Source organism: Dermacentor andersoni, chromosome 1 (genome assembly GCF_023375885.2).
Source record: "Dermacentor andersoni chromosome 1, qqDerAnde1_hic_scaffold, whole genome shotgun sequence".
Taxonomy (NCBI): domain Eukaryota; kingdom Metazoa; phylum Arthropoda; class Arachnida; order Ixodida; family Ixodidae; genus Dermacentor; species Dermacentor andersoni.
Genome location: NC_092814.1, coordinates 281,860,861 through 281,875,701, shown reverse-complemented (window position 1 = coordinate 281,875,701; position 14,841 = coordinate 281,860,861). Strand labels below are relative to the sequence as shown.

At 41.5% G+C, this 14,841-nt stretch overlaps 1 protein-coding gene across 2 annotated transcripts in view; it reads left to right on the top strand.

Annotated features, from left to right (window-relative positions):
• Cad74A (cadherin 74A) overlaps window positions 1–14,841 on the top strand; it is a 107,460-nt gene that overhangs the window by 45,723 nt on the left and 46,896 nt on the right. For both annotated transcript variants that reach the window (XM_050195934.2, XM_055063207.1), the window contains exons 28-31: window positions 262–462; window positions 2,172–2,282; window positions 6,577–6,697; window positions 12,850–13,104. In XM_050195934.2, coding sequence (XP_050051891.1) covers window positions 262–462; window positions 2,172–2,282; window positions 6,577–6,697; window positions 12,850–13,104 — 688 coding nt within the window. The remainder of the gene's footprint in view (window positions 1–261; window positions 463–2,171; window positions 2,283–6,576; window positions 6,698–12,849; window positions 13,105–14,841) is intronic.

Genomic DNA, 14,841 nt, shown 5'->3' with positions numbered 1-14,841 from the left:
TACCTGCCTCGTGCTCTTTAAGTATGAGAAGTACAAGAAATGCTGTTTTTTTTTTTTTCATTTGATTAATAATGAGGGATAAATAATTGTTCATCACATAAAAGCGTTTGTATGCTGATCCAGAGTGTTACTTGTTTGTGCACAGCAGAGTAGTATATAATGCTACGGATGTGAAAAATAAGTATGCATTATTTTCTACTGAATGCAATACAATGGAAACCACTGTTCATTTCTGTTTCTTTATTAATTTTTATATGGCAGAATGTTACCATTGGAGCTTCGGTGTTCCAAGTTCAGGCTGTAGACCCAGACAGTGCATTGTCTTCAAATGGCCAGGTGGCATACAAGTTTCTTGACAAACACAGTGCTGTTGGTGAAGACTTAGAATTTGAAATAGACCCTGCATCTGGCCTCGTGAGCACCACTGCTGTCTTGGATCGAGAGAAGCGTGACAATTACACGGTCTGTATACACTTCTTCGCTGATTTCTGTTACGTGAATATGTATTGATTTGTCATTATTGCAGTCTACATTAAAGGGCCCCTCACCAGGCCACATAGTGAATTTTAGTTATACGCTGGAAGTTGTTACATGCCCTCTTGGGAGCGTGCTACTGCAAAAAATTTTCAAGTTGGTTCATTAATAGCCGAGACAGACCTTATTTCATTGCCGCGAACCCATGATTTCAGGAGGTGAGCGTCACCGCCAGCAAGGACACTCTCTTCACTTGCTCCGTCTAGCCTCCGCAAGTGAAATTTCTTCCCTGTATTCTCCATACCAGAGCTGGAGAATCGCATGACGCATACGTCACGGGTCTCACCTTCTTCTTCTTTTTTCTTTCTCTCGCACTTTTTTATTGTGCAGTGCACTTCTGCTGACGGTCGTGCGTGTGACCTCTTGTGTTTGTCTTGTTTCGCGCAGCGCACAATTTTGCACACTGTGCACTGGAAGACCTGACTAGCGGTATACGCCAGTGCTACATGAACACTGGGGCAGACGCAAGTGGATCAGAAAGCATGATCACGCGCTGGAACACAGTAGGAAATGACATAGTTTCGCTCTCAGCTTGCACGACATGGGGACAAGTAGACGAAACGGAAGTACATCTCCTTGCTGCGATGTGAAGTAAAACAAAAACACGCAGACATTCGGTTTGTGTGTTTTATTATTTTTCTAAACTTTAATTTGTCTATTGATGCAACAGATTACAAAAATAGCAGATGTTGCCTTGAATAATTCTCGAAGTGTCATGAATCAGTATGAGCGACATCACAGCATATACATGTACGTAGGCGCACTTGCTGATATACCCCTGTCTTGGAGCATGATGACCGTGAGGAGAAGGGCAAACAGTGTGTAGTTTGAAAATTTCAGCTCTTTCCGCGGCGTGTAGTAATGCAATTCTTAGCAGACATGATCATGACCGCGCATTGTATCCGCTATGCTTGTCAGCTCAAAATGGCCAGACCTGGTGAGGGGCCCTTTAAGAATCAGCTGAAACATTTTGACTTCTAACTTAACAATATAAGAGCATGCTATCAGATGCTTGTGTATCATACATTGGGTGCACATTAACGAACCTCAGGTGATAAAACTAATACAGAGCCCCACACTACCGTGTGTGTCATTAACAGATCATGGTTTTGGTCATAAAACCCCAGAATCAAATTTTTTTGCCATCGTGCTATCCGCAAACCTGGCGATGCTGGTGAACCTGAATATTTATGGCCTTCTTAACCAGCAATACTTTCTGCTCACTGCCATTCTGTAGGAAATGTAGGCTTCTCTGGGCACTTCAATGCATTCTTTCTAGTTCAGCAGTATCTCATTTGTGTCTGTTACCAGTAACATTAAGATGGAGAACTTGGTCGATGTGAACAGGTGAATATTATTTCATTTGTGACATTTAATTGGCTACATTTGTAGCCTGACCACTTTCTTCTGATAAACCATGCATAATAAATATTTTGCTCGTCACGATCTCGTAATTAAATTAATTATACCAAAGTTTGGTCAATGCCACTGACATTGTACTGGTTAGTTTATGATTAAGGAATGCTGAAGTGCCTCATAGTTGTGGCTGTTAATCAATAGTAGCTTTATTATTTTTGAAACTTTTGTCTGTTGTTTGTTTCTAACTATGGCTCTTCATTCTTGATACTTCTACACAGCTAGTGGTTGTGGCTTATGACATGGGAGTTCCTCCACAAGAGGCACACCAGATCCTTAGAGTTGTGGTGCTTGACGTTGATGACAATGAGCCTGAGTTTGAAAGGTCACGTGTAAGTGTTCACCCTGATTGAACCTTTTGTTCACAAAAATTAAAAGGAGTCTTCCATTTTCAACTTGTATATTTTGGCGCAACTCTGTGACATATATGTCAGTGTTTATTTTTGTCTTTGTAATCATTGGTTTAGTTCATTTTGGGCCTGTTTTGATTAAAGGAATGTAGCATGTTCACTTCCATGGTAGCATGTAGCAACAGCATTAGCAGATTTTTTAAAGGAACTTGTTCTTGGACAGGTTGGTGTTAGGTTTTCTGTACATTATTCCTTTAGACATGACGTGAAAATTGTGAAAGAAAGGACAGAGGAGACAGGCGAGCGCCAACTACCAACTGTTTGATGATGGTTCTAAATACAGGGGCCATGTGAATAGGAAAAAAGGAATGTGTGCATCGTCCTTTGCAGTGTAAAACCTGATTATGTAAGCGATCCTTCTCTCAAGCTCAGATTTTGGGCAAAAGCCAAACACCAAAGGAACTGATAGAGGCATTCTATATCAAAAAGAAAGGGCTTGAGGCTTTTAGCAACACATCTATAATGCTATATTCTTCTTTGAAAGACACTTGTGTCATGACTGAGTGAAGGGATGTCACAATTTTCTGCATGGTATATTGAAGGCTTCTTTGCACTGCACTTGCTGCCATCATTACAGTATTGGTTGCTGGCACTTGTCTGTCTCCCGCTCTGTCCTTTCTTTCATATTCATGTTGGGCCTTAAAGAATTATGTGGAGCAAACTAGCAGATTTTCTTTCCAGGCACATGCATGCTACTTGATATGTTGGGTTCCATGGTATAGCTTTGCAGATGGTGCTACAAAATGCTTATTAGAGCCGTAATTATATGTATTCTTCACCTCCATTAACCCACTTATGATTGTACAGTGTATCAAGGCAGCCTGCATAGTGCATGCTGGCTTGCGGCCAGTTAATGCATCTTTACAAGCTTAGTGTTTGTACCCGCCGTAGTTGCTTAGTGGCTATTGTGTTGGGCTGCTGAGCACGAGGTCGCGGGATCGAATCCTGGCCACGGTGGCCGCATTTCGATGAGGGCAAAATGCAAAAACACCCGTGTACTTAGATTTAGGTGCACGTTAAAGAACCCCAGGTGGTCCAGGTTTCTAGAAGCCCCACTATGGTGTGCCTCATAATCAGATCGTGGTTTTAGCACGTAAAACCTCATAATTTAATTTTTTTTAAGCTTAGTTTTTGCTTTCTACAGAAAATATTGCTCCTTTGTATGAAGTTCATTCTAATTGACACTACACACATACTATGGATTGTTGTTGCCAACATGCTCTCTGCTTTTAAAATCTGCTGCTTGCATCATGAGACTGTTCATGTTGTGCCTCTCGATGGTAAGGTGCACGGGTCTGTGAACAGTGAGTGCACAACTTAGCGAAACGAAAGGCTATGGGGGAAATTGCACATAGGAGTCCACTTTCAAAAAGAATGCTTTTCTTGGCAGTATAGGTTAGTGGGCTGATTTGCTACAGTGATGCCCGTCCTCGCAGCCTCACTATGCAAACATGCCAGCAGCCCACCGTGTCCCCATCTGGACCCTCAAAGCAGCGTCTCGCGCATCTGTTAGAACATCTTTAGCACAGTGGTGGGCGATCCATTACTGGGACCCAGGCTTTGTGCAGATCCTATGAGTGATGGGTGATCGATCCACTATGAGCATTACCATGATCGATGCCTGCGCACATTGCCCCAAGCTAAAAGGTGCTATTCTAAAACATATGAGAATGGGGCCATTACCCATCCTTAGTTAAAGTTATTGCAAGCAATCGAAGCTGCCCTCCCCCACCATCACATACAATGGTTAATTCGTAATTGCATTATATTCTTGCGAATGTACTATTCCGGCGACAGTGAGTTGGTCAGATGTCTCGCACTGAAGAAAAACAATAGAATGCGCTTGCTGCATGTGCTGTGCTGCAGGAGTCCTGCATGCATGTGGCGCAAAATGCGTGGAAAAGAAAAGACCCTCTGTTCCTTTTGGTGTTTTCTAATCAATGGTGATAATGAAGAGTACACCAGCACTTCATTTTGGCTGGGTGTTAGCACAGGTACTGCCTTGTTCATTTGTGCTTACTCACCTATGCAGTGCTACCTGCACTCCTGAGCTTATTGCTCGAGAACAAATGCGCTAAGTGGCACAGGACTAAATGCCTTTAAATTACCAGAAATTTGGTGCTATATAAAATGCACAGGTTGCCGAGATAAGGCAGATAGTATTAATTACTCAATTTTCCAAATTAGCAAGGGTCAAATAAACGAGCTCTTACTTAAATGACTTGCTAGTCTATTTTTTACTGTTGGCAACATACATGCAATGTTCAAACATGTTAAAGTAAAGAAACTTGCTAATAAATGCATCTGAATATTGTTATTCAATATTTGAAACTAAGCATTCATATTATTCCTATTTGATTCGTATTCGAAAGTTTTGCTATTCACACACCCTTGTTATATCTAACAAGTATTGATAGGTGATATGGGGTTACTTTCTTGCTTCACCAAGAAAACGTAATATGATCATGTGTTTATTGTAAGAAAGTTCAGGTTGCACTTCGGATATGCTATTTACGAGTGTATTTATTTGTTCCTGTTAAGCTTATTATTAAAATTAAGAGAATGGCGGTTTCTGGAAATTTACGGATATCATTTCAAATATGAATGCAGCTAAATGAGGCTGAAAGTTAAAGTAATGTTCTTTTAATTGCATCTTAATTTTGTTTTAGAAGTTACAGTACCTTTTAAGATGTACTGTTTTTCTTCTAATCGACATACTAAGCAAACCATGAATGAAACTGAACATAGCCATTCACAGCCTGCATAATTTGTTGTGCACTAAAAGGCAAGTAGTCGAAGCAATTCGATGTTTTGAATTGTAATGGCTTGCTGTACGCGTCCAAATGTAGCATATCCTTATCTATATGTAATCATTAAATGGAGCAGGCTGTGTAAGGGACCATCCATTGCCTTTTGTGTTCAGAGTAGATAAACGTTTCTTTTGTAGTCAATACAGTGGAATCATGTTAATGCACAGTACTTGGTAGCAGTACACACTAACTGGCAGCTACAAATTTGCTCTTATCTCACCTTTTGCCATTCCCTAAACAGTGTCCCCATTGTAGTAAATGTTTGTCCAATAGAAGATGGGCGATGTCCAACATCATTTCAAAACTTGGTGCCCTCTGCTGAAATGATTCTTACCAATGCGTAGACAAGCAATCGCAAGCTTTCCCTGTACTTGTACAATGAGCCAGTGGGTAGGAAACACTGTCACTTTGACCCACGGCCCTTGCTGCCACATGGTTCCTATCGTCTTATGTGTTTTCTGTTTAGTGCACCATAAGATGTGGGAACTCCTTGGACCCCCTTCTCCAATTCATGTGCGGCTTGGGCCATTCGTCCGCTTGATTGTTGGGGACATGCCATTCCAGCCTTATTGTGGATAGTGTACATTCCCCGAGGCCGCTGGCACCAGCATGACGCGCGGAGCGTGCTGCTTGCACATGCGGCCCACGTTATGCCATGCACCGCATACACAGACTGCCCAAGGAGTGGGCCCCTCTCAATAGATCCCTTCTTCTGCACCATGGCTGTGCATGTGGTGTAAGGTGATAGTGGAACTGCAGCATCCATGTAATACCTTGTTGAACCAATGTGGCGACTTCTCTGGCTTTCACTTTAGTGAGTGATGCACCCCTGGACTGGCCTAGCTCAAGGCTCACACAATGCAATGCATATGGGCTATTGCCTGTCAAAAGCATGTAATAGGCTTCCAGCACTAGCCTGCGAAACGCCATGCATGCTTTCATGCATATGTGAAGTCGCTATTGCCTTCGCAAATTCCCTTTGTTCATTGACAAAGGCATTGGTGCCTCCATGCTTAAGCAGGAATAATTGATTTGCTAATGTCCACACTTTCTAGAAAGGCAGAAAATGTGTTGTGGCTCATTACGGTGTCAGAAACACCATGGGTCAAGGTGGCACAGTTAGCTTCTAGACAACAAAAAGAAAACATTGTACAGACTAGCCAGTAGGTATACAAGCCACTATGGAACTGTCGGGAATTGTTCGTGAACACGTTTTAACGGCATGTGTCTTAAGCAGGCATGCAGTTGTGCAATAATGAGGTTCTGCTGTGTAGTGCTCGGCCTTCCTTTTGAAAATAGCTTTTTTTCACATCTTGCCATTGGAAGGGCACCTTAGTAATATACTTATCTTTAGTCGCTTGAATGATGACCTACTGTCATCACATTATGAGTCTTTTGCTCTTCAGGATGCTGAACCTGTTGTGATGAAAATAAAGGAGGAAGTTCCCATTGGTACTATTATTGGAAAAGTGAAAGCCTTTGATGCAGACATTGGAACAAATGCCTTTATTGACTACTACATCGTAGGTAAGTCATCATCAGTGACTTTTTTTTTCATGTTTACATGCATCTAGCCTGTAGGTTGTCGAACAAACAACTCGAACAAACAGAACTCACTCAAACTCTCGCAGTATAATTTTAACTTAGGGCTCACTTGGACTTGGACTTGCTAAAATCAGACTCTAGCAGACTCTGCAGGCTCGGGGAGGCTCACTTGGACTCATGGGCTCGCCGACTCATATTCACTGACTGACTGCTGACTCACTCAGGCCCATTGAATCAGGGGCTCTGGCTCAATGCGACTTATGCAATCGTGGACTCGTATAGACTTGCGTAATCATGGGCTCAGACTCACTGACAGATATGCAAGCTCATAATTTACTCGGACTCAGATCATCAGCTCACGGTAAGGGTATTTGCTCAAGTAAAAGTCGAAAGGTAATGGCATCACAATTGCCGGACTACATTGGTTCGCTCCCGTTGTAGATTTGCACATGTGTGTGCAAGAACATGTGTGTGCATTTGGACATGCGGGTGGGATTGGAGGTCGAGATAGTAATGGTTCACGTTATTAACTGCTGTAAAAATAACATGCCGTATTGTTCAATAATATTGGTTGCCTGGTGTAGTAAATTGTCTTTATGTAAGGACATGCCTATGCATTTTACTGTGTAACCAGGCACCTTACATCTGCAATATTTGATATAAGGGACACAAGTGGATTTCAGTTTACGTTATGATGGCACATAAAAAAATTATAATTTTCCTGTTTATTTTTCTCATATTGTTTCCTATTCTCCATATAAATGCAAAATTCAATTGTGGCGTTCAGGTCAGTGAACTGCCTAGTCTCGCTCAAAAGCATCAATGCTTTCTTGGGCTGATAAAATATTGTGTTTGTATGTTTTTTGCTCAAATAAAGAAGTCCTTTATTCGCATACTCTCACTCAAGCTTTATGGTTCCAATGGACCCCACTCAATGAGATTTATTTGGGACTATGTGGACTCTAGTCTTGCAGACTCAAAATAGCAGATAGCTTAAGTAATGTTTTGTTACTTAAGGGAAGATGCGGGTTGAAAAATTGTGTTTTCTTTGAAATAATCTTTTAGATTTTGTTTGCAATACAGTACGCTTCAACATTCTGCGATATTTACTCGAATATAATTCACCTCCTCCAGTGCACTACATCTGCAGGCTTGGAGTGATGCCTGACGCCGGCAAAAGATGCCGAGAGCAAGTGGGGCTATACTAATCTAGGTACAACCAAATTAGGAAGGCCCACTAAGCTTCAACAAAAACACTCCCTTACCAGAACAGGAATTGGCCTCCCTGGTGCAGTATTTGGCCACTACCTCCCAAATGATTCCTTTAATAAACCCATGGCCCTCAGTCCCCAGCAGCTGCGGAGCACCTGACCAAGACGGCGGTGAGACCTCTAACGCAGGAGAGGGTGCTAAGATTCTACGGACCGGGTCAGGCCGCCAATAGAAACTGACCCTGTCAACCTTTAATTGCCAAACTCTTGTCGAGTGAGGCTAGCTTAGCAGGACTATTTGAAGAACTGTCAAACTTTGTTTGGGATATCATGGGCCTTAGTGAGATTAGAAGAACTGGTGAGGCTTATACATTGCTGAATAACAGCCATGTCCTCTGCTTTAGAGGTCTACCAGATAAGAAGCAATATGGGGTGGGATTCCTAATCCATAAGGATATAGCGGGCAACATTGATGAATTCTACAGCATTAATGAGAGGGTAGCTGTAGTCGTAATCAAACTTAATAAGAGCTTTAGATTAAAGGTAGTACAAGCCTACGCTCCAACATCCAGTCACGATGATGAGGAAGTAGATCAGTTTTATGAACATGTTAAATTAGGGATGAGAAAAGTTAAAACTCAGTATACTGTAGTAATGGCCAACTTCAATGCAAAAGTGGGGGAGAAACAGGCTGGTGAACAAGCAATTGGCAACTATGGCATCGATTCTAGGAACGCTAGAGGAGAGATGCTGGTAGAATTCGCAGAAAGGAATAAGCTTCGAATAATGAACACCTTTTTCAGGAAGCGTAGCAACAGAAAGTGGACCTGGACAAGCCCTAATGGTGAAACAAGAAATGAAATTGACTTCATACTTTCTGCTGATCCCAGCATAGTGCAGGATGTAGAAGTGATAGGTAGGATAAAGTGCAGTGATCATAGGCTAGTGAGGGCTAGGATTCACCTCAATTTGAACAGAGAAAGAGTAAACTTGGTCAAGAAAAGCAGGTCAACTTAGAGGCAGGAAGGGTAAAAGCAGACAAATTTAGGCTGGTACTTTCAAACAAATATGCAGCCTTAGAACAGAGAGATGAAGATGACATAGAGATAATGAATGAAACCGTGACTAGGCCGGCTTCAGAGGCAGCAATTGAAGTGGGGGGCAAGGCACCAAGGCAACCACTAGGCAAGCTCTCCCAAGTAACAAAGGACCTAATAAAGAAACGACAAAGAAGGAAAGTGTCCAACTCAAGAGATAGATAGAATTCGTGGAACTGTCAAAACTGATCAACAAGGCGAAAATAAGTGATATTCGTAACTATAACGTGAGAAAGACTAAAGAAGCTGTAAAAAATGGACGCATCCTGAAATCAGTGAGAAAGAAACTTGGCATAGGACAAACCAAGATGTATGCACTGAAGGATAAGCAGGGTAATTTCATCAGCAATCTCGAAGATATAGTAAAAGAAGCGGAAGAATTCTATACTGACCTGTGCAGTACCCAGAGCAGTCAGGATACCTCCATATATACTTCAAGGCTGCTCTCGAATCACTTTTTTGTTAAACTAAGCCCATTCCTCATGTAATAGCCCATCTCTGGGGCCTTTGAGGTATAATAAATAAATAAATTAGAAACAGTAATGAACAGGATACAGAAACTCCTCCTATAACTAGCGATGAGGCCAGAAGGGCCTTGCAAGACATGGAACGAGGAAGACCAGCAGGAGAAGATGGAATAACAGTCGATTTAATCAAAGGTAGAGGAGACATAATGCTTGGAAAACTGGCAGCTCTTTATACGAAATGTCTATCAACTGCAAGGGTCCCAGAAAACTGGAATGCAAACATCATACTAATCCATAAAAAGGGAGACGTTAAAGAATAAAAAAATTATAGGCCCATATAGCTTACTCCCAGTATTATATAAAATATTCCAAAATAAGGACAACACTGGACTTTAGTCAACCAAGGGAACAGGCTGGCTTCAGGAAGGGATACTCTACAATGGATCGCATCCATGTCATTAATCAGGTTATCGAGAAATCGGCAGAGTATAATAAGCCTCTCTATGTGGCTTTCATAGATTATGAAAAGGCATTTGATTCAGTACAGATACCAGCAGTCATAGAGGCATTATGTAATCAAGGAGTACAGAATGCTTACGTAAATACCTTGGAAAATATCTATAGAGGTCCTACAGCTACCTTAATTCTACCCAAGAAAAGCAGGAATATACCTCTAAATAAAGGGGCCAGACAGGGAGACACAATCTCTCCAATGCTATTCACTGTGTTCTTGGAAGAAGTAAGGATCAACGGCGAATATCTAAGCAACGTTCAGTTTGCCGGTGACATTGTTCTAGTCGCCACGAATGCAGACGAGTTACAACAAATTATTGAGGACCTTAACAGAGAGAGTGTAAGAGTGGGGTTGAAGATTAATACACAGAAGACGAAGATAATGATGAATAGCCTGGCAAGGGAACAAGAGTTCAAGATGGCCAGTCAGCCTCTAGAGTCTGTGAAAGAGTATGTTTACCTAGGTCAACTAATCACAGGGAACCCTGATCATGAGAAGGAAATTCATGGAAGAATAAAAATGAGTTGGATTGCATACGACATACGACAGCTTCCTGACTGGAAGCTTACCATTATCATTGAAAAGGAAGGTTTACAATCAGAGAATTTTACCAGTGCTGACATATGGGGCAGACTTGGACACTGACAAAGAAGCTTGAGAACAAGTTAAGGACCGCGCGAAGAGTGATAGAACGAAGATTACTAGGCATAATGTTGAGAGACAGAAAGAGAGCGGATTGGATCAGAGAGCAAGCGGGTATAGACGATATTCTAATTGACATCAAGAGAAAAAATGGAGCTGGGCAGGTCATGTAATGCGGTGGTGAGATAACTGTTGGACCATTAGGGTTACAGAATGGGTACCAAGAGAAGGGAAATGCAGTCGAGAATGGCAGAAGACTAGGTGGAGCGATGAAATTAGGAAATTTGCGGGCGCTAGTTGGAATTGGTTGGCGCAGGACAGGGGTAATTGGTGATCGCAGGAAGAGGCCTTCGTCCAGCAGTGGACATAAAACAGGCTGATGATGGTGATGATGATGATGATGAGGTCGACCCTTATATATTAAGCTTGCCCAAAAAATGTTTGATATAATTTAAATGTAGGTCGACCCATATCTTCTTAGAAAATTGAAAAACTTTAAACATGACACACCTTTCTTTACTGTAAGCTTGGCTACTAAATCTCGCTAGTCTATGCCACAAATGGCATCCTCGTTAGAACTGCTGGAGAAGTCATCCTCGCCGAATGCTTCGCAGGTGTCCTCGGCACCCTGAACAACATTGTTCTCAGTGCTGTCGAGTGTGTTGGATATGCAGCATTTCTTAATGGCAGTCAGAGTAATCGCCAAAATTCTTGTACCCAGTGTGACTCAATCTTGGCCAAATTTTGCATGCACATGTACAAGAATTTGTAGAGTACAAGTATTTAGGCTTTATTGTAACATGCTGCAGTTTTGGACATGTGAAATATAGGAAACCAATCAATGCTATCGATAACTATTGTTGAGATTAAAAACTTTTTTTATTTAACCATTTCAGCGTCAAATTTTTTTCTTGGATAATATGATACGAATACAATAGGTTATTTTTGGTTATGCAGAAGAAACAAGATGACACTGGTAATGGTAAATGCTCTCTTCGTATAGTGCTCATATTCCTAACTGACAAAAGGAACAAAAGCCCACAGCCTAAAATAAATAAAAGCCACATCAGGCTTTTGGATTGTTAATCAGGAGTCCGTGATATAGTCTTAAACTTGAAAATGTCACCTTTTGTGTGCATGGGTGTTATTATCCTTTGGAAAAAACGAAAAGGCTTGAGTGAGCTTTAAAGGAAAGCTTTCTGACTGTATCCATATTAGTCATGATAGCACTGCTCTGGATACGCTGCTAATGAATGAACACAACTCTTTGTCTGAATGAGCACTAAAATACTCGTAGTCAGCTGTGCAACAAGGAAATCTCCATTTCTCCAACTGTCGATTTTGTGTTATGCTGCAAATCACTTATGGAGCAGTCTTACACACGTCTTCTTCAAAAGAAAAGTACTCTAAACTAGGCATATACAAGGTAAGCAAAATGTTTCGCTTTTCAGTGGTTCTGCAGCACTATTTAGCCAGATAAGACAGGGTAGCTGTCCACAAAGAAGTGCACTCGGAGAAAGATACGTTAAGCCAAGAGTTTTCACAAACCACGGTAAAAAAACTAGGAAGTATTAGGTCCCTGTGGTATTTGATGATCTCAGTGACGATCTATGCAGTATTGAAAACAAGAAAAACACTGGGGAAAAAGATAAGAAAGTTGTGCTGAGAAACAATCCAAGAATGGCATTTCTATGTGGCTTTAGCTGCATGATTCGTTGCCATTTTGTTGTTGTCTGGTCTACTTATCGGTGCTTGTCAAGTTGTACTTGCTTTTCCATTTTCATCATTTCTTTATTAATATTATTTTTTTTTTTAATGTCACACAGGACAGGATCCTGCTATCTGATCTTTGGGTTGCATATCGTAACGTCTTTGTAACTGCGGATGTATCTGCCAACTGCCAGATCAGCCAACAAGCGCTATATGCTTAGGCTGACCAGCAGATTCATGTGTATAAAAAAACAGGCGAATAACTGTATTATATTGTATTGTAAAAAAGCATACATCCAATGATTTACAGTATACCACAACATAATGTGTCCTCATATTTAATTGAACTGTATTATCACTACAAAAAAAAATTTTTTTTTTAGCATTAGAAAATTGGTCAGCAGGTGTATAGCTGAGGTGCACTTACCTGTTTCTTGTCCTTTTGACGAATATGTGTGGGTTGATTTTGTTCCTTTAACAAATGATTTTACAGGTGGTAACATGGACAACGTCTTTACTATTCAGCGCACAGGCAACAATGAGGGCGAGATATTGAATAAGAAGAGAGTTGATCGTGAGCAAAAAGATCGGTACCTGCTTACAGTGCAGGTTAGCATGCCATCAAAGCGACTTGCAGAAGTCGATGCCACTTACAATCCCGATGACAAGACCCAGCTCATGGTTGATGTAAGGGTCGAAGACATTGATGATAACTCACCTTCATTTGAAAAGCCTTCCTATGTGCTTGGTGAGTATAATGATAGACTTTCTATGCCTTACGGTTGTTTTGTGTTCAGTTTTATGTGACATGGGCATTTTACTTTGGGTGCTGCATTATCACTCATTAGGAGGTTTCATTCTTTTGTAGGCCAGCCTGCCAGCCTATCAAGAAGTTGGCAAGGATAAGTCCATTGGCTTGTTAGTTTGCCTTGTGGTAAATTCCACTCGCCGTTTCGGAGCAGCTACTTGAATATTCATTCAGATGCTTGGATAACACTTGATTTTGCAGATGCATATTCGCCGGAGAGAAGCATCATGCTCTGCACTGTATCACAACGAAAGTTGTCACTTGCAGCCAGGAGAATGCAACATGCTGTAGACTTTCATTTTACTCTGCGTGTCATGGTCAAGCAAGAAAGAGCAAATATTTGTAAAAATGAGCTGATCCAAAATGGCTTGTGAAATGCAAACCTGCTCTTAAAAGACCAGTGGAAAGTAAATTTTCTAACGCAGAAAAAAAAATACTTGCTCCAGATCAACCCGTGCCTCTCACGCCTACTTAAGCTCGGAGGTATGGATAAGTGAAACTTAGATGAAGAGAAGCGCATTGCATGTACCTATTTGGTGTATCTTTGTCCACCCATGTTTTGTTAAAGTTCTTTCCTGAATTAGCTTACAAAAATAATTTTGTAAATGGTGCACTCACGCAGCATATGTGTTCTTGTGAGACAGAATTTATAGCAGTTAGAAAAAAAAATGCATAAGTGCACTAATAAGTTTGTCACTATAATATAAATCAGCTGCTGTTGTGCACTTGAGTACATGCTAAAGCATTTTAGCCTTATGTCACATGAGCACCAACGAGGTGCCATTTGCATGTGCACAGCTGTCCCTGAACATAAGCATGTGGCCCTTTGATGCCATGAATTGCAGTAGCAGACTGTGCATCGGGCTGTGTGAAAGCTTTAGAGATGTGTATGTTTGAGTTTTGGGGCATTTTCTGGAATAAGCTTATTGGTGCGTGCAGTTATCTTGATGATGCAAATGTTCTGCTTGATACTATAGTATTTGTCGTTAAACCTCTATATAATGAAGTAGGTAAAATCATCAATTTGCTTTGTTATATGGAAATTTCGTAGTGTTGAAATTCGACCTTTTTATGCAAATGAGTATAGTCGCCGATAAATTTTTCTTGCACAGAAAGGGGCCACAGAATTTTCTGAATTATCGGGCTGTTGAAAAAAGCAAATATGAATGAGAAAACAATTCATCTTGATGAATTTGGGAGGCGGCAACGAATGATATGGTTTCATGCCACGTCGACGATATCTTCATATCGGCAGTACAAATTAAGCGAAGCTAGCCATGCTTTCGCATTCACTCCGCCCCCGCGGCTGATAGCGTCGCCCACACTGAGACGATGCTATCATGAAAAGCGCCAGCAGTAGGGAGCAAATGCTTTGTCTGGCTCTTGCTCCAATGCATTGGGTCAGCAAAACTCGAGATTAGGCAACCTACAATACTAAACGCGTCGTAAGACAGCTTACATGATGCCACGCCATCTCGGCATGCCCACTCTTTGCACATGAGGCAGATTACTTCTAAAGCAGGGTGCACGGATGTGTATGCGCTCAGCCGCGCTTACAGCCATGCGCAGCCATGGCCGAGACATGCGCCGGAAATCGCGATGTGCACCAACTTACCCCCCTTCCCTCGCGCGCGCTTGATCGTGTTACTGCGAGCTCACTTCCCTCCCCCTCTTTCC